Source organism: Podarcis gaigeae, assembly GCF_964106915.1.
Source record: "Podarcis gaigeae genome assembly, chromosome: 9".
Lineage (NCBI taxonomy): Eukaryota > Metazoa > Chordata > Lepidosauria > Squamata > Lacertidae > Podarcis > Podarcis gaigeae.
In genome coordinates, this window is record NC_139685.1 from 61,355,359 (window position 1) to 61,375,917 (window position 20,559).

The window sequence follows — 20,559 nt, forward strand, 5'->3', positions numbered from 1 at the left end:
CATTCTGGAAAACCGCAGGCAGCGGAAGCCTGCGGTCTCGGGACCCGGCGGGCGCCAGGAGCTACCCCCGAAACGTTGAGGGAACCCCGTAAGGGGCTCCGGATCGCAGAGGGGGTAGCGGCGCTGTGGGTCTATGCGCATTCAGCGGAGCGAAGCCGCGTTGCCGTTGCCGGTGAGCGCCGACCTTTCTTCCTTCAACACAAGATTCTAAAACGTAACAACCCGTGAGTAATTGAGGACTTTACTAAATTTCGGGACTAAAAATATTGAAAATAAGCTGAAAGCGGAGAGACGAGGAAAAGGAAGTCCGTCCTCCGCAGCCATTGACTTTTAAAGCAAAGAGCAGGAGGAGTGGAGGCATAGAGAGAACTTTTGACAGCTCAGATTGAGCACCCGCAGAAATTACTTTTCCCTTTAAAGACTGTAAGCAATTGATTTTTGGACTTTTATTAGGACTTATATACTCCTTTCTTTGTGGATTACAATTCTGTTTAAGAAGCCCAGGTGTCAGAACTGCCTGAGCAGTAGAACTGTCAGACTGCAAATTTGGATACATTCTATTTAAACTTTGAGACAGTCTGAGGGAGTTCAGAATGGTTACGTTCTTGCATTTTGGAACTCCAGTAAGCACAACTTGAAATATTGTGGCAAATCTAAAACCAACTCTGCTAAAACTACTTTTGTGAAGATCCCCAAGTATTGGTTCAGATTTCGTATGTGGAATGGACTCTTCTTCCTAGGACATTTTATGCTCCCCCTAGAGGATTGAGGATTTACAACAAAAACATTGTTTTACTTTCTATTTCCCGGCCCTTTGTTTGACTGCTACCATCTGGGCCGTAGCTTTCCCATGGGAATAACTCAGCTTGACCTTGACTGCTAGATAACTTTGGAATGAGTGGCGCAAAAAGAAAGGGATTAAGAACCAGACAAACAACTCTGACAACCGTAACTGCAGCCTCACAAGCACGCAGATCATCTGTGCCCACTTTGCCCTCGGAGGAAAAAGTCACCTCCCTGTCACAGGCAGGGGAGGAAGAAACTGAGGATTTACAACTAGAAGAGATGGCCTCAGGAGGATCTGGTTCTGTACTAGAGAGAATTCTTGAGAAATTGGAGTCTTTGGAGAGGAAAGTTGACCAACAAACTGCGAAAATTGACCTTAATACAGAAACTTTAAACAAATTATCTGGGCAAGTTGCACAGAATGCACAAGCAATCGGACAACTGAAGGAGGCTGCAGGTGAAAATCAGAAACTGGCCGAAGAGACCAGCCAAAGAGTGGGAGAGTTGGAAAAAGAAGTAAGGCCGCTCAGTAAGCAGGTTGGGGAACATCAGACCTATCTCTCCATGTTGGAACTTCGGAACAGGGAGATTAATTTAAGGATAAGATCGATACCAGAAGTGGAAGAAGGTAATCTAGCTGAGTTTCTGACCAAAGAATTCTCCAAGTTCTGGGGTCTAGAGGAGGAAGATTTTAAAATTGTGTCAGCCTTCAGACTTGGAAGACTTACAAAGAGAGAAAGGCCCAGAGACTGTTTGATTACGTTGAGATCAAAGGAGGAAAGGGACAAGATTTTGGGCCTGCACTACGGAAGCTCTTTGAATATTTCGGACAAAAGAATTGAGATTTTTAAGGACATTCCTAAACAGCTGTTGGATCTTAGATCTGAATATTTGGACTTAGTAAAACTGCTGAGAAGCAACTCAATCATCTTTAGGTGGGACTTTCCCCAAGGACTATCTTTTACCTTTAGAGGGAAGAAGATTAAAATTAGAACTTTGGAAGATAGGGATAAGTTTTTGACTGCCTACGGAGAGGACCTGCATAAAGGACTTGAACTACCCTCAGGGCCTGAACCACCACAGGTGCCTGTACCTCAGAACCCTGAAGACCTACAGAACAAAATACCATCCCAAGGAAACTAAACAGATCTATCCAGGATGTCTCTGCAACTTTTAAGTTGGAATATAAATGGCTGCAACAGCCCGGAAAAAAGGAAGAAAATCTTTCACATATTAAAAAAGGAGCAACTAGACATTACTTGTTTACAAGAAACACATGTGACTAGGCTCCACAGAAAAATATTGGTAAATAAAAGGTTAGGCCAAGAATTTATATCTTCGGACTTAGTTAAGAAGAGAGGAGTGGTGATATATGCAAAGGAGAGCCTCTCACCAAAATTTTTATTTAAAGATGAACATGGAAGAATTTTGGCAATTGAAATACAGCACCAAGGAGAGAAAATTTTGATATTAGGAATCTACGCTCCAAATGAAGGGAAATCAGAATTCTACAAGAAGTTGCATGAGATTATGCTGGATTATCTGGACTATGATAACATCATTATGATGGGAGATATGAATGGGATCGTTTCTACAAACATGGATAGGTCACAAAGCCAAAAGGTTACTAAAGAAGGCAGACTACCAAAGACCTTTTTTGAAATGACAGACAACATGGACTGGATTGATATATGGAGGACAAAGAACCCCTTAGGGAAAGAAGGAACATTTTTCTCTGAAGCCCAACTGACTTGGACAAGAATTGACCAAATATGGATTTCTAGAGGTCTGGCTCCTAAGGTGAAGAAAGTGGAAATCTGCCCAAAGACCTGCTCCGATCATAACGCGTTGAAAATGGACATGACATTATTACCAACCGGCTCCTTTAGATGGAAGATGAATGACAACTTGTTTAGAGATCAGGAGATTATCAAGAAGGCCAAAAAAACAATAAAGGACTATTTTGAGATAAATTTGAACACTGCTGTGGAAAAAAGAACAATCTGGGACGCAAGCAAAGCCGTGATGAGAGGGTTCTTGATACAACAGAACGCCATAAAGAAAAGACTACAAAATGAGAAAAAGGACAAGATTTTGGGGAAAATTAAAGAGTTAGAGAAGAAACTAAGAGTAAACCCGAAGTCACAGCCGATTTTGAGAGAAATTAAACTTCACCAGGCACAATATTCCAAACTGATAAATCAGGAAATAGAATGGAAGATTAAATCAATGAAACAAAAAACATTTGAATCGGCTAATAAATGTGGGAAACTGCTGGCATGGCAGTTGAAGAAGAGACAAAAGCTGAACATAGTAACAAATTTGGAAATAGAAGGAAGGAATATTCAGAACCCGGTGGAAATTAGAAAATGTTTCCAGAAATATTTCAAGAAATTATACACTCAAGGGCCTCAAAAGGAGGAAGAGATTGCAAAATTTTTGGAGAAAAATGGACTTAAAAAACTATCACAAGAAAATAGAGCACTCCTGAATAGTAAAATAACACGACTAGAGATAGAACAGGCCATTCAGAATATGAAGTTGGGCAAGTCTCCAGGGCCAGATGGCTTGACCTCCAAGTACTATAAGACATTAAGTGACTATTTGATTCAACCATTGATGGAGGTCAGCAATGAAATTATGGAGGGAAAGAAGGCGCCTGAATCGTGGAAGGAAGCTTTCATCACATTGATACCAAAATCAGAAACTGAAAAGACACAACTTAAGAACTACCGCCCCATTTCCCTTTTAAATGTGGATTACAAAATATTTGCTGACGTTTTGGCAGTAAGACTCAAAAGAGTTTTAAATGAGATAATTCATAAAGACCAGGCAGGCTTTCTCCCAGGAAGACATCTATTTGCTAATACAAGGAACATTATTGACATTTTGGAACTTTTGCAAACAAATATTAACACTAAAGCAGTTCTAATTTTTATAGACGCGGAGAAGGCCTTCGATAATATTTCTTGGAAATTTATGAAGGGGAATTTAAAAGAAATGGGAGTGGGGCGGGGTTTTGAAAATGGGATTGACGCGATTTATTCAGAACAAAAGGCAAAACTGATAGTTAACAATGTGGTTACAGAAGAGTTTAAGATTGAAAAAGGGACACGACAAGGCTGCCCGATTTCCCCCTTGCTGTTTATTTCTGTCCTGGAGGTGCTCTTGAACTTGATTAGAGGGGACCGGTTGGTGCAAGGGATTCAGATCGGAGTGAAACAATATAAACTTAAAGCTTTTGCAGATGACCTTGTTTTGATATTGCAAGAGCCAGAATCTAGTACAAAAAGAGTGTTACAATTGATTCAGGACTTTGGTCGGGTAGCGGGCTTTAAACTAAACAAACAGAAAACTAAGGTGTTGGGAAAAAACTTGACAGATGCAGAGTCAGAACGGTTTCAGAGAGAAACAGAACTAGCTGTGGTTAAAAAAGTAAAGTACCTAGGGGTAAACATAACAGCAAAAAATCTGAGTCTATTTAAGGATAATTATGAAAAATGTTGGTCTGAAATTAAGAGAGACTTGGACAGTTGGTCAAAATTGAAGCTTTCTTTGTTAGGCCGAATTGCTGCTATTAAGATGAATGTATTGCCTAAGATGTTGTTTTTATTTCAAACATTGCAAATTGTGGATAAGACGGAGTGCTTCAGGAAGTGGCAGAGAGATATTTCTAAATTTGTCTGGCAGGGCAAAAAGCCCAGAATTAAGTTTAAGATATTAACTGATGCGAAAGAAAGAGGGGGCTTTGCCCTGCCAGACTTAAGGTTGTACTACGAAGCCGCAGCTTTCTGCTGGCTAAAAGACTGGCTACTTCTAGAGGACACTGATGTGTTAGATTTAGAAGGTTTTAACAATGCATTTGGCTGGCATGCATACTTATGGTATGATAAAGTTAAGATCAATAAGGCCTTTAAGAACCATATTGTCAGGAAAGCAGTGTTTAATGTCTGGACAAAATACAAAGACCTATTGGAAAATAAAACTCCAAGATGGCTATCACCTCTGGAGGCTAAGGCCCGAAAAAGACCCAATATGGAGGCCAAATGGCCGAAATATTGGGAAATAATAGAGAAAGAGGGCAACAATTGGAAATTGCAGAGTTTGGAAAAAATGAAAGACAAAGTGCGAGACTGGTTACATTACGCTCAGATTCAAGAAATTTTTAAAAAGGATAAAAAGTTAGGATTCCAGGTGGAGAAATCGAAGTTGGAAACAGAATTGTTAGAACCTAAGACTAAAGTACTTTCAAGAATGTATAACTTGCTGTTGAAATGGAATACACAAGATGAAATGGTTAAGTCGGCCATGATAAAGTGGGCACAGGATATTGGGCATAATATTATGTTTGAGGATTGGGAAAGGTTGTGGACCACGGGGATGAACTTCACGGCATGTAATGCTCTGAAGGAAAATGTAATGAAAATGATATATAGGTGGTACATGACCCCAGTTAAACTAGCCAAAATATGCCATGTGCCAGACAACAAATGTTGGAAATGTAAGGAAAATGAAGGAACATTCTTTCACCTCTGGTGGACTTGTCCCAGGGTGAAGGTCTTCTGGGAAATGATATATAATGAGCTGAAAAAGGTATTTAAGTATACCTTCCTTAAGAAACCAGAGGCCTTCCTCCTGGGCATTGTCGGCCAGATGGTGCCAAAGAAGGACCGAACATTCTTTTTGTACGCAACAGCAGCAGCAAGGATACTTATCGCCAAGAAGTGGAAAACTCAAGATCTACCCACTCTGGAAGAATGGCAGATGCAGCTGATGGACTATATGCAACTGGCTGAGATGACTGGCAGAATTCGAGACCTGGGAGAAGAGAGGGTTGAAGAAGATTGGAGGAAATTTAAGATTTATTTACAAAAATATTGTGATTTGGTGGAAAGTTAAGTAGGATGTTTGATCATAAATAATTGGCCACCACAAAATCGGATCGAAATGGGATGTAAAGTGAGATTAAGGGAAATTAATTTACAGAGGATTATATCTAAATAAGTGGTTATAAAATTTGCAAATTAGATGATAAATTGCTGGGAAAAATTTATGATGATGAAAATGGCAGCGGGAGATGTGAGGAAGTCCAAAGAAGTCATGAAATTCTGTTGAGATAAAAGAAAGGTTGTTTATTTTTGTACTTTATTTTGTAAAAACCCCTAATAAAAATTTATTAAAAAAAAAAAGAAGTTGAAAAGTTCCCCCGGATTCATTGAAAAAAATCTGGTAAACTTAAGTTAAGTGTGCACTGTGCAATATTATCTTTAGCTGGTTGTAAGCCAATAAACAGTGGATGGAAGTCAATGTTAATCATACCCAGAGAGTAGACCCACTGAAATAAATGGACCTACTCTGAGTATGACTTAGCTGGACATCACACATTATCCTTGCTATTAGCCATAGTCACCTCTTTGCTTGAGAGTTTTATCTAGCTGGGGCTTATAGCTATCACTTCTCCAACAGGAAATCCCCTTTTACCATATCTGGAGTGGATGTCAAAGAAACCTGCATTGTACCTTCACCTTGGAAAGGTTCAGTCTGAACACACTGGAGCTGGTGTGCAAACTTTGCATACGGCAGGTTGAAGGAGAAGGGCAGATATTCCAGCTCAACTGTTCAGTATCAGAGGTAAGGAAACTCAACCGCTTCCCACAGTCACCAATATTACTTACCCGGGTTCAGTAATTTATGTGTATGGTATCCATTAAAGCGGGGTGGGTGATCTTGCAGTCATCTTCGATCCATCTACTGGTCAAATGTGAAAGGTGCTACTTACATATTTTGCCCTGTGAAAAGGTCCAAAGCTGGATTGGGGAGTGCCCTGGAAAATTTACATAGAAAAAAAGTTCATTTTGTACCTTTTCTTTTACAGTGCAAATTGCAGGAGCAATTTGGATAGAATGAAAGTTTGTTTGTTTTATTTTGTTTTGTTTTGTTTTCACTATCCCCTACTGAGGGATCCTAAAGTCAACCAGGTCTCCTATACTGGCAATTAATGTTCAAAATACAATCCTGCACTTAGAGACACAGCTATGTAGCTAATATAATGTGTAGTTAGGCCCTGAGAAGCATTCGAGAGTCGGCTTAATGATGCATCAGGAGATAATCTTACAATTCTGCCTGGAGAATGCCCGTATACAAGGACCGCAGGAGAAAAAGGCATGTAAAACCACATCTTGTTTAGACAAGATGGACATTAGTCCCTGTTTATATAAATTGGGAGGTGATGCTCAACTGTTCTGGATTGGGGTCACTCTCCCCCTAACGTATCAGGTTTACAGGTTAGTGGCGCTGTTAGATCTGGCCCTGTCTTTTGATGCCTAGGTGGCATTGGTGTTATGCAATATCTGCCGCCAGCTGCAACACCTCATGGGCAGAGATAGGCTGGCTGCTGCTATCCATGCTCTGGTAAACCTCCAGATTAGAGTTTTGCAATGTTTTGTACATCAGGTCACCCTAAAACGTCAGTCAAGAATATATATGCAGTAATTGGGCTGGGCTGGGTGCACTTTATGTCAGGTCTTAAAAAGCATATCTTGCAACTATAGATGGACAAATCTGTCAATTTCAGTTTCTCTCCCAATTTTCCAGTCAGTTCAGGTCAGTTCTCCACATTCCCACCAGTGTTAGAAACTGAGATATGAAAGCTAGAAGCTAAATGACACCTAAAGCCTAGGTTATGGGCACAACAACAGAATGTCTAGGCACATTTTTTATAACAAGAATAGAAAGCTGAAAATGAATGAACTGCAGATAAAATATTATGTTTATTTTTCACATGGTCTAGTCCTTCCCCTGCCCATGCCCATAATATTCTGAAGAGGGTCACTTCTTCAGTCTTCAGAGAGTAGCTGGAAGTGGGGAGGCAGAAAAAGGTCCTCCTTTCCTTCCACTCTGCAGTTTTAATCTGAAATCTTAGGTGCAGTACAGCGCCCAGAGTTCAGAAACTGCTCGCACCAATGAAATTCCCTGTTGCAAAATGCACCTAGAACAATGGCTGTGTTTCGATTCACATAGTGTTGCACAAAGTGCAAATTAGGTAGATTCACATTTAAAAGTGAACTGAACCAAACTTCTGCGCCAAGCCTACTTGCAACCCATTTGTTTCCAAGTATAATCCATTGTGCTAGGTCTCTAATATAAAATTTGGGACCAACCACTACCAAAAGAACCTGATCAAGCATTAACAGCACCTTCAGACGTCCTGCTCTGAGCCCAAGTAGCAATCAGGGAAAGGACCTTAGTGGTATTGCTCCAGAGAGACCGCTGAATCTTTTGTCCTTTCCATGCCAGGCAGAGTGTGTCTTACTCAACCTTTTAATATTTTGTGGTTTCTTAGTATCAACTCCTGCTGACTTCCCTGCTTTTTACATAACTTAAAGCCACCAAACTGAAGTGCAGGATATTAAATTGAGTAAATAAATAAAATTGATATTTAACAAACACTCCTTATTATCTTCCTTGAAATAAAATGCAACTTAAATGAGGGCAGCTTACTTCCAAATAATATGTTTAGGAGTTCAAACAGATTGTTCCAATGGGTTGGATCCAAACTAAGGTAGCTGCGTATACAGCATACTGAAGTCAAAGTGGCATGTTAGTCCCCATTGAAATAAATTGAACTGGAATCATGGCTAATTCAATGGCAACTAATTCAGCGATGACCAATTAGTTTGGACCCAACCCAGCCTTTGCCAACCAAGGGCCCTCCAGATGTTCTGGAACTCCCTTCAGCATAGCTAGTGCTGATGGGAGTTGTGGTGTGAAACATCTGGAGAGTACCAGGTTTGCAAAGGCAGATGATGACGATGACGATGACGATGATGATGATTGAATTTATATACCACCCTATACCTGCAGGCCTCAGGATGGTTCACACATCTAACCCCATGTAACTTTTCTAAACTGGACTCAGGCTAAAAGGCTATATTGTGTATTAGAAAAAGTAATTGTGTGTAACACTGATCTATTGAAATCAGCGGAAAACTTAGAATCATATAATAGTAGAGTTGGACGGGACCGTACAAATCATCTAGTCCACCTGTTGCAGTGCAAGAATATTTCACTCAACATGGGACTCAAACCCCTGGGTCTGAGATTAAGAGTCTCATGCTCTACCGACAAAGACTTGATACAATGGACAAATACAATGGACTTTCATTATGTACTCTCGAATTAACTAGTGAGCACTGCTCTGGAGAATCAGAATTGATGTGAGAGAAGTAGACTTGGACTTGCTTCACTTCAGATCAGAGGAACTGACCTACTGACTGCCCAGAGATACAGTGGCAGAGTAAAGGCCATTACTCTGTAATTTTATTTCCAAAGTGTTTTGAAGTGCTGCCATCTCACTCATGAAGTGTAAGGGGAAAAAAGAAAAGCAAATCCAAACAGTCTCGAGGTGAAGCATTCTTGTCTTCATTTTCTTTTCACGTAATTAAGGGCAAGTCATCTCGTCTGTCAGGCTGCTGCCTTGACCTCCTCTCTCTTTCTCACAGCCGGCTGCGGTGCAGCCAACATTTCCTCCCAGAGTTTCGCCACCCTCTTTGACTTACAAACAACTTCAGTCAAAGACCCCACTGACATTAATAAGGAATGATCTTGATGTCATGGCGCCATGGCAACCAGCCGGCAGGTTTCGTTCTGCAAGCCATATCTCTGAGCCGCAGAGCTCCACCCCTGCTGGTTTTGGACGGTGTTTTCACTGCCGAAGCCCAGCAGGTCTGTGAAGTTCAATAACCACACAACTCCTGCAACAACAGAAGGAACAGCTTTTGGAGGAACAGGGTGGAAGGGCCAGCCATGCCTCTGATGAGTGCTGGCCGTCTGGTGTGCACAAGTGCCAGCAGATAAAGAGGGAGGTGGGATGAGGCAGAGAAACAAATAATAAGGAGGAGAAAATCCCCCTTTTATGGAGAGATGGTTCCTCAAAGAGGGCAGCAGCAGCATAAAGATTTCATTTGAGTTGACCTGGGATAAAGAACGATTTATTTCACAGTTCATGCAGCAGTATGAGCTTCCAAATGGAGTAGGGGAATGAAATGCTGATGAGGTTTTGTGCCAGTAGCTGACATCATAGATAAACAAGTAGATGGGCTGGGAGGCTGATTGATAAGGGGAAAGGTCTCTATTATGTGATATATGCCACTTTGAAGCAAGTAGCACCATCTAAGGGCCATATTAGAAACATATCATGAATTACCCAAGCTGATGTAATTCAGCTGACAAGTGCAGGGCCCAGGTTGGTTCATGTGGGGAGAGGCGGTCCTTAAAGTATTGAGGTCCTGAGCACTTTGAATTAGGCCTGGATACTAACTGGGAGCCACTGCAATAGTGTTATGTATGTGCAAACCATCTTGTTGTGGTGAGCAATCTGGCCATTGAATTTTGCACCAGCTGAAGTTTCTGACCTGCCTTTTAAGATAACCTGCCTTTGATACACTAAGGCCTTATATGCACTATACATTCAGCTTCCCCCCAAATGTCCTGGGAATTGTAGCCTGTTAAGCCTGTTGAGAGTTGTTAAGAGACTAATTTCACTCGCAGACCTATAATTTCCAGGGTTCCCTGGGAAGAGGAGTTGACTGTTACACCACTCCAGAAATTGTAGTTCTGTGAGGGGAATAGGGGGTCTCTTGACAGCACCTTTAGCAAACTAAAGTTTACAGGATATTTTTGGGAAGCAGTGACTTTTTAGAGTGGTGTGGTACTGCTTTTAATGTATAGCTTGAATCCCTGTTTCCTGGGAGCTTATTATATGGTGAACATGAACCCTGTAAGCCCACTTCCTTCTGTTGCTGGATTTTACCTTCCATCCATCCCAACCACCATGGCCAATTGTCAGGGAAGAAGGGAGTTATACTTTAACAACATATGGAGGACCATGGAGGACCATCTGCAGCAGAATAAGCATTTATTCAATTGGCTGAGGGACTATCCAGTGTTCATCAGCCAGAAAGTGATTTTTTTTCTGGATTATTTTTGAAGGGCCAGGAGATGACAGCTGAAAGTTACTTAATTCTGCATTTTGCAACATCGCTTGTAGCATCTGCTTGGTTATTGGGTATAAAGTTATATATTCAGCTGGGGACTCCATAACATTAAAGACAGATGGTAAAACAAGTATCATAAACAATTATTACAATAAGTACTGTACTGAAGTAATCTCTAATTTAACCTAGCAAAGGAGCAAAAGAGCAGGTATTATCTTTAGCAGCGAAACTCTGGAATGTAACAAATGTCATCTTCTTATACATAATGAGACCCGGTAACAGCAAAATGTGGAAAGAACATTAATTTTTTTTCCTGTGCTCTAATTCTGTCTATCAGAGAGAATTATGGAACAGGGATAACACAGCTGCAATGTATTTAATGGGTGATTGCACGCCAGGGCTGTGTAAGACCTGACCCTTTTATTTTGGGAGAGTTTTGCCTATGGCGATGCCACCCTGAACACACCTGATCTGAACTGATCACAGAAGCTAACCAGGGGCAGCCCCAGTTAGTATTCTCTTCACTTGCCTGTCCAGCAGCAAAAGCAGGAACAGTGGCAGGACGAGTATGTGGGTACATTATCCATTGTCCAGGTTTTCTGTTTTGCATTATTTTGAAAAGGAAGCACATTGGCCCAATGAATTTGCAGTCTTCTTGAAGGCCACTGTAATGATGATTGTCTTTTGGAGCCACAGTTTTAGCTGCAGACTTTGAGCACAGATACCCGTAAGTGAAGTCTGGTTTCCTAGTGTCAGGGATGGAGTGCACAATTTCCGTTCATGGTGGCAGAGCCCATGAACAGTATTTTATTTCTCCATATAGGAATTAATGGGATCTATACCAGTTATCCCTATAGCTCAGTTGGTAGAGCATGAGACACTGAATGTCAAGGTTGTGGGTTTGAGCCCCACATTGGGTGAAATATTCTGCATTGCAGGGAGTGGGACTAGATGACCCTCGTGGTCCCTTCAAACTCTATAATTCTATTATTCTACTATTTGTTGTTGTTGTTTAGTCATTTAGTCGTGTCCGACTCTTCGTGACCTCATGGACCAGAACACACCAGGCACTCCTGTCTTCCACTGCCTCCTGCAGTTTGGTCAAACTCATGCTGGTACACTGTCCAACCATCTCATCCTCTGTTGTCCCCTTCTCCTTGTGCCCTCAATCTTTCCCAACATCAGGGTTTTTTTCCAGCAGGTCTACTATTTGTACTTGGAGCTAAACCTATTCCCTGTCTTAAAAAGCCAAACCTGCTTTTATTTCCATAACCCCCTTTCGGGTCCTGTTTCTTGGACACACTGAAGGCTGATGGAAAGTTGGGAGATGGGAAAGGAATGTTGGCAGCTTGGCTAATCATATGCCCAAGGACCCTTACATAGAAAAGGTCTCAAAGTTCAGTCCAGGAGGGCCATGAATCAAATTAAGATGTTGCCCAAGTGGTGGCCATACATGTATGCTCTACCTCCATGCAGCTCAACAAATTGGCCATACTGAGCAAACAGGTGGAGCTATCAAGGGAAAAGAGAAGCATCCAGCCTCCCAGGAGGTAACAGTAATGACAAGAATGCCTAGGAGCCGGTGGTACAGTGCATCGGGGTCCATGGAGTGACCTAGCCCTGTTTACCACATCTCAAGTAGGTTTTGGTGTGCATGAAGGCAGTGAATAAGTCAAAGACTGGGTAGATTACATGGCGAAGGCCATGGGAGAGGCTATGGGCATAAATAATCAGCCACCACCATCCTGGTTTATTTTGTAGTTATAAAAGAGGACTTATGCAGCTAAACAAATCATACAGGGGCTTAGAAAACCCTGGTTCATATCTATTTTTCCTGTTTAACTTCTGATATGACTCTATTCCTCCCTCCCACCTTCCTTTTCTTTTCCCCGTTTTTCGTCTTTGAATATGCCCAAGTTCAGTTTATTTTGTCTACAGACCATAAATATCAAACACAGTGCAGGGTTAAAAATAGAGAAATTTTTGGCTCAGTACTCATCTACCCTTAGTAAGTGTGACCTAGTTTTGATGGGTACAGCAAGGAACTTAGCTATATTTTCTGTGATCTTAGGATTGGAAACTGCCATTAAAAGTGAGGTATAAAATTCATCTGAGCTCCCCAAGTGAAAAGAAAGTACCAGGGAGATAAAATGGGATCTTATGTCCCTATAAAAATTACAGTGCAGGAGAATGTGGACTAATGTTTCGACTGAGCCACTTCCGCAAGGACAAACTCTGATGCCAAGACAGCCTGGTAAATCAGCCTCCCATAACTGCTGATGGCAAAACATTTAACCAGCCATTGAGAATGCTCTCCTATATCTAGGAACATTTAATCTTGCTAAATACCTAGCCGGCCGATAATAACTGCTAGGACAAGGTGCAGCGGTGAGTAAGCCACGTTTGCAAGAACTAACAAATTTTGCACGTTAAGATCTGTTTGATGATAGCAAGAGCAATGCTCCTTTAGTATAAGACTTCTAAAGGCTAATCATTTTGGCAAAAAATTCCCATCTTTGCATTCCTCCATGTTTGTCCTCATCTCTGTCAAATATACCTGGGTTTCCTCCTTCAAGAGTGTCAGTGTCTGCCTAATAATAATAATAATAATAATTTATTTATACCCCACCTATCTGGCTGGGTTTCCGAGGCATGTGTAGCACAGTGGATTACAAGGAACAAATATCTATCAGATTCTGCTGCACATCTCTGTGAGTATCTAAAAGTGGGTATGTAATACAGATAGTTGAGCTCCTTAAACTTTCTTTCTCTGAAATAAAGCAGAAGAAATAAACCCTCATAGGAATGAGTAGCACCATTAGATCATATGGGGACAGTGAAGAACACTACAGACCAAAATTGGAGGATGTGGGCCAAAAGTTGTCATCTGTGGGTGATCTTTGACCCATACCCCCCAATCCCCCCCCATCATTTATTTTTCTCCACCCCATTGAAATTAATGGAATATTTTGTTTTTATGGGGGATTTGTTCTTATGAGGGGAAAGCCACTCCCTCTTATGTGTCATTCATGGGTCATCAAAATTTTATCCAAACTTCCCATCTCTTAAAATAGCCTAATTCTGGTAAATTGCATTGGTCCAGCATTGAGATGCTTGTGCAAAGCATTCGTCAGCCAGAGAAGGCAGTCATTCTTGGATTTCAATCTGAGTGGGAGAAGAATTTGAGGCTTTTAGAAACTCACCTCTCCTTTGAAGCATATTTTTATGAGTCCCCGAAGTTCTCATCTGAGCTTGGCTTCAGTGACCTTCCCCAACATCCCCAGCGTATAGAACAGGTGAAACTATATTTAAGATGAAGCTTCTGAGAAAAACGCTTACCACCATCTATGCTAACTTGAAAAACTTTGCACCCTGCATTTTCTTGTTATGGTGAGTTCTATTTAAGCCCTGGAAAATGGTGTGATTTAAAGTGGTTCTATTTGTGGCAATGCATTGTGGAGAGCCAGTTACCTTATAGCTGGGAAGGCAGCTAGTTGAAATACAAAGAAATTGACATTTAAAGTGGGTCTTTTTATTGTTTTAGTTGTTCATAGACAAGGCTTGCTTTACTTTTCCAGTTGGCTGATGTGATGGCCAAATTAATTTCCTTTCTTCCGCTGCAGATGAAAGATCCTGAAATGATACGTTTTTATTCTTCCCATCTACTTTAAATGTCACACAGTTTAGGAGGGGGTGAGTGTGTGTGTAGCTTTAATGCAGGTTTTAACAATATATGTCTATCTCTGACTGTCAACCTTTTCTTCAAAGGAGATAGGCACTGTTTCATATATTTTCATTCGATAGTGAATGCAGAGGGGAAAGTGTGCTGATCTGCAGGGGGGGGGGCGGGGAGCAAGGCAGAGGTCAGAGTGTTAGTTCTGCTACTGAGTTGTTTATGTTTTCTTGGACGTGTTTTGTCCTCAATTTCCCCATCTGCAAATCAGGTTAATCATGCTTTGTGAATTGATTTAGAATACTACAGATGTGGTGTGCTGCAAAGAAGGGCAACCCCGGTTTTATCAGGCTGCCCAACGATGTGTATCCATTATTATTTGCCGTTCTTTCAGTTTGTCAATATGGTTTGCCCAATGGCTCTGAAGCGCCTCCTCCACTGTGACATTTATTCTTGCAGAAAGTAGTTTTCTTTTTAACAGGCTCGTTCAAAACGTATATCTTTCTTTGTGGATTTATACAGTTGACAATCACCTGCAGAGCTCTCGCCGATTTTGTCTGAAGACAAGCAGCATCTGGAACGTACAATATTTAGGCCATTAGGCTTTTGCCTATTTGAAAAAGACATTTTGTAAAACTACCGTGAAGCAACATGTAGCAGTTTTCTCTGATGTAATAGAGAGCAGTGCATCCCTAAGTTAAGGGTGATAGGTGGTATAGTGGTATAATGAACTAAATGAATGGCTTGCCTAAGCATAAGAAGTTTTATGTTTATGTGCATTTTTTTAAAAATAGGTTGTTTTCCCACTAAAAACCCATCCAAAGTGGCTTGCAAAGTGCTTTCATCTGTGTTCTTCAATAATATTTATTCCTTCTTTTTTATATATATATTTGTATTCCACTTTTGCTCTGAGGAGCTCAAGACGGTGTACCTAGTTTTACTCCTCCCCCTTTCTATCTAGAAAACTATGCTTCACAGATTGCTTCTCTGTAGATAATGAGTTTATTTCCTCTGCTAATAATGCTGCCGTATCCTCTTCTCCTCTTCTCTAAAATGCAGGAACCTACTGGCATTGACTATCCACTCATGGACCCAGCAAACACCATCCCCACCGTAGTAGGACCTTGTGCATTCAGTATCCCCCTCCCAATCCGACAGAAGCTTTGCAGCAGCCTAGATGCACCTCAGACAAGAGGTCATGACTGGAGGATGCTGGCCCACAAACTGAAATTGGACAGGTGGGTAAGCATGCTTGCCACACAAGCTGTGCAATGTGGCAGAGGGTCAATAAATGGGTGCATGTGCTAGTGAGGCCTTGCACAATCCTTTGGGAAATTCTGAGGTTCAGTCCTCCATTGAAATTTGCACAGATTTAGTCATCTCAAGGAAGCCAAGTATGGAATAAGGCTCCCTGGAACCAGTGAGGTGCTTGCATGCCCATCTTTGGATTAGACTTTGTGTCCTGTAATGCATGTGACAGAAAGTCATTGTTATGTACTGAGCTGAATAGGATCCAAAAGGCAGCAGTCTGATTGGTCCTAGAACAATAGGGTTCAGAATGCAACATTCTGATTGGTCCACAGGAGCCACCTATGCAGCTCCAGGTGGAAGTGAATCCGCAACCTGATTGGCCTACAGGTGAATCCCGGAATTAGCCAATCACGTGGGGCCCATTGTGTAAATAATGTATATAAAGCAGACATTCTGGGGGAACTCCCATTCCTCCTCACCACTATGAGCTGAATAAAGAGAATGAAATCCACTCTCGACTCCAAGTATATTTCAGTCATAGTTGTTTTTGTGCTGACAATCAGAGAACATAGGGAATGCATGCCGTTTCAAAGCATGCTTACTAGTAGAGCAGCGACTAGGTGTTAGCAGAGTTATTGGTCATGCAAGTGGGGCAGAATGTGGTGCTTCTGCATGACAGATAAAAGGAACAGGGATTTCGTGTCCTTATAATAGCAGGTGTTGCTGGAAGGAAGTGGTTGTGCTCTGGGCTGTTGTCTACTCAGCTGCTGCATGCTTCCATAGTTAAGTCGCAGTTGCCCCAGCTTCGGTCCATGACACTTGCCAGTAAGTGGTAACTGTGGCTGAATGCTGCATTCACAGACAGCTGCTGCACATGCAACTACGCATGACTGTATTGACCCTGTAGACCAGGGATGGACAGTGGCCTTGCAGCTGTTGCTGGACTCCAACCCCCATCAGCTCCAGCCAGGATAGCCAATGATCAGTAATGATAGGAGCTGTGGTCCAGAAGCATCTCAAGGGTCGCAGGTTCCATAGCCTGTTGTTCAGCATCTACGTTGATAGTGTGGGGTCAGGTGAATGGGAATGCTCTTAACTGTAGTCATTGTCCCGTTACAGGTACCTCAATTATTTTGCTACAAAATCAAGTCCCACCGGTGTGATCTTAGACCTTTGGGAAGCTCAGAATTTCCCTGATGGGAACCTGAGCATGCTGGCCACAGTTCTGGAAGAGATGGGAAGACACGAGACATTCGTTTCACTGGCACCAGAAGGAAAGTACTGAGGCAACCTTAGGAGGAGAAGGAAGGAATGTTCACCACGTCGGCTGTGACTAACTCAAACCGAGCACCCCAGACCAATGCGTTCCAATGCAAGAGGCATTCCAGAGTGGGGGAAAGACACAAAATCCTGACTTTTCACATGCATTCTCCTTGTACATTATCACAGGATTTAAAAGAAATCTCACAAAGTTGTTACCTTGATAATATAATTCAATCTAACATTCCTCTCAGCTTGGCTGTACACTGCTTGGTACAGGATTTTACAGTTTCCTAGGAAACGCTTTTTATTGCTATCCAGATATATGGATAAACTTTCTTAACAATCCCAGTTTCTATGAACATTGTTTACATCAAATCCTGGGCAGCGGGATGGAAAGGACTGTCCATGGCTCTCTTTTATATATATCTATATTTTCTTCTTCTTTTGTTGAAAGCCATTCTAGACCAAGCCATGGACAAAGCAGGGTTGTGGCTATTTCCAGATAAGTCAGTTCCTCACACCCATCTCAAATGCATTTCATGGTTGCAAATCTGTCCATCAGATGTCTTAAAATAATCCATCACCAGACTGCTTTCTGGATTGAGTTGTTAAGCCAGAGTTTTAAATTTGTGCATCTGGCAAGGAGATAATGTAGATTCTGAGCAGGAATGCAAGTACCTCTCCCTACCTTCCCCAGGGATGCCTGTGCCCCTTGGTGACTTAAACTGCAGGGATTTTCTCTCCCAGCTCACAGTGTCCCCTGCCTCCATCATCAAAGTGTGGGTGTGTGGGTGTATGTGATATGCAATTTGGCGTGGTTTGGGGGAGAGAGAGAGAAACCCTACCAAAAAGGGGGGGGGAGAGAAAAAAAAGAATTTGCTTGTATGGTTATTTACTGAATAGTATCTAGTGCAAGGAATATTATATTTCTTATTATTACTACTATTATTTTTGCTTTCCAGATTTATCCACAGCATTAATCATTTGAGCAATGGCAGCACCCACCCTGGAAGCTGTATGTGGCTGCCAAGGGTCTTCTAATCCCTTCTAATGGGAGCTTTCATCCTCTCTCTGTCCTTTTCTAGCTCTGTGGTTCCCCTCAAAACCAGTTCCAGTGAGCTGTTGAATGGGTTGCTATCAAACTGCAAGCCTTTCGTGCTGCAAACTTGCCTTTTCCATGTGGATTGCAATGCATTCATATTTATAACAGAGGCCAACCCATGTGGACCATTTCACGCAAATGAGATATTTCACATGCAAGAAACATTGCAAGTTAATCTGCCCTTAATCATTTCAAGACGTTCTCTAGTGGGTGTTGATGCTGGTTTCTATTTCTGTTTGCCATAAACCAAAGTATCGTGCAAGTCAAGGGGGACTGGGTGAATTTGCAGTTTAACTGACCAATCCTAGGCATATCACCACTTTAACAATATTGGCTTCACATTCCTATCTTTATAGAGGAGTCCTTCCAGTTATTGGTCTCAATCCAAAGATGCATTTTATTTTATTTTTTAAAAAAGCTTTCCATGCAAGTTATTGGATGACAGTTTGGCTTGCATATACTCATTTATTTCTAAAGGTAGGGACAAATGTCAATGAATTGCTAAGTTTAAGGGCAGATAACTTGCTTGTGTGGCATCTCGGACCTTTTAAAGTGGATTAAGTCTCAGCATAAACAATGGATTACTGTGAGTTCCATTGCACGGCAAGGAACTCTAAACTGAGTGTGCATCTGCAAGGCCCATCAGTGGGACTGATGTTGATTTCACGTAGAGGAGAAGTATCCTGCAGATGTGGCACCTTCACAGCGCAAATGAGAGATTGCTGACTTGGAGCAATGCTTTGCCTCAGGCCAAGGAAGTGACCATCTCAAAAGATGTAAATAGCACCCCCTCTCGAATCACATGCACAGGCATTTTCTTTGAGGGACTAAAATCGACCAGTTAGTACCATTTTGTGGAAATAAATGTGAGATTCTCGAGAAAAGACTTTTTTACAAAATGAGAATGTCAGAGTTTTCCGTCCTATAGCCTTGGTGATCCAGGACAGTGATGAAGCAGAATTCAGTTCTCAGTTACACACAGTGGCCTTTTACAAACCTTGTAATCTCCCTGCATCCCATTTTAAATGAACACCCTGGGGTCAGTGAAGCACTGTTGTGTCCTCAAGTTAGAATAGCAAGGGCAGAATCGTCCCTTTCATTTTGATTTCTTAGTTTCTTTTCCCATGCCGTACTTGTTCTCAGAATTGTTTGTCAGATGAGTTCATTTTCTTTGTTGCTCTGTGCAAGGATGTGTTTTCAGTCCATGCTCCCTGTCAGCTGCTTTGAAGTGTTAGGACACCTGCTGCCTGTTGACAAATGAAATTGGTGGTGGTTCAGTTGGGGCCCATCCGTAATAAGAAGAGGGTCTTCTCTGCAAAAACAGGGTGTCCCTCTTTGGCTTCTGTTTACAACTTTCCCTGCCTCTCTCTTTCTGTATTAGAAGAGCTCTCTTACCATCCCCACTTGCCTGAGGCCTCAGTCCGGCCAGCTGATATTCAGATAAGCATGATTTTATTTCTCTGAAGGTAACTGGAAATGCCACTGGTTAACACACAAGGTGAATTTTGCCTGACCTTTTCCCCATTTTGACATTTCCACAGGCTTTTATGTTCCGTCCAGTGACCGTGTTTTTATTAAACACAGAGCAGCGTTCATAAAAACCTTTCACGTTAGGAAAGTAGTTGGCCTTCAGCCTTTGACAGTCAAAAGCAAGGTACAGGTTTTGGCTGGGTTTGTGGTGGACACAGGGCGCTTTTCAAAATGTGGTCAGGATTTGGTCTGGAATGCTGTAGCTGAACTTTTTGAGTGATTCTGGACCCAACGTGCTGCCTTCTGGACTAAGTTGTTCTTTGTATTCAGAGACAGCCTCTGCTTGACTGTCAGAAAATCAGATGCAGAAGCTTTTTGAAGTAAAAAGTCCTTTGCTGTATGGCTTTTTCTACCTGGTATTTTAAAGGGAAATCTGTACCACCACTGTAGAGGCATAACACAGACCCTCCAAGTGTCCATGTTTTACAGGGACAGTCCTGGATTTACAGAAGCTGTCCCGGTTTCTGATCCCAGAATGTCCCGCTTTTCCTTAGAGCACCCCTATTTTCATAGGAGAAATGTTGGAGGGTATGGAGTTATGCGACCCCCGAGCCAAGGAGATAAGCAACTATGCAACCTTTGGAAGACATCTGAAGGCAGCTCTGTATAGGGATTTTTTTTTTATGCTTAATGCTTTCTTATGTTGGAAGCCACCAACTGGATGGGGCAACACAGTCAGATGGGCGGGGTATTATTATTAGTAGTAGTATTAAATAGGACATCCCAATTTTCATTGGATAAATGTTGGAGGGTATGATAACATAGTGCTGTGGAGTACAAGCAAAGAGAGAGAACAGAACATAATGACAACAATATTTAATTGCAATGATAACAATTTAATAGTAATGGCAAAGTTGTGTTCAGCATAATTTTCTGTTCTTTCCCCTAACACCTCTTCCCATTCTCCCTCGAGGTTTCACTTCATATTTTTCATTTACATTTCCCCACCCCCACCCCCA

At 41.8% G+C, this 20,559-nt stretch overlaps 1 protein-coding gene across 3 annotated transcripts in view; it reads left to right on the forward strand.

Moving 5' to 3' along the window:
• The window catches only part of UNC5C (unc-5 netrin receptor C), a 322,943-nt gene extending 302,727 nt beyond the window's left edge, over positions 1–20,216 (forward strand). For all 3 annotated transcript variants that reach the window (XM_083756419.1, XM_083756418.1, XM_083756420.1), the window contains 3 exons: positions 6,253–6,417; positions 15,514–15,692; positions 16,825–20,216. In XM_083756419.1, the coding sequence (XP_083612545.1) occupies positions 6,253–6,417; positions 15,514–15,692; positions 16,825–16,990 (510 nt within the window). In that variant the 3' untranslated portion in view covers positions 16,991–20,216. The remainder of the gene's footprint in view (positions 1–6,252; positions 6,418–15,513; positions 15,693–16,824) is intronic.
• Positions 20,217–20,559: the final 343 nt, after the last annotated feature.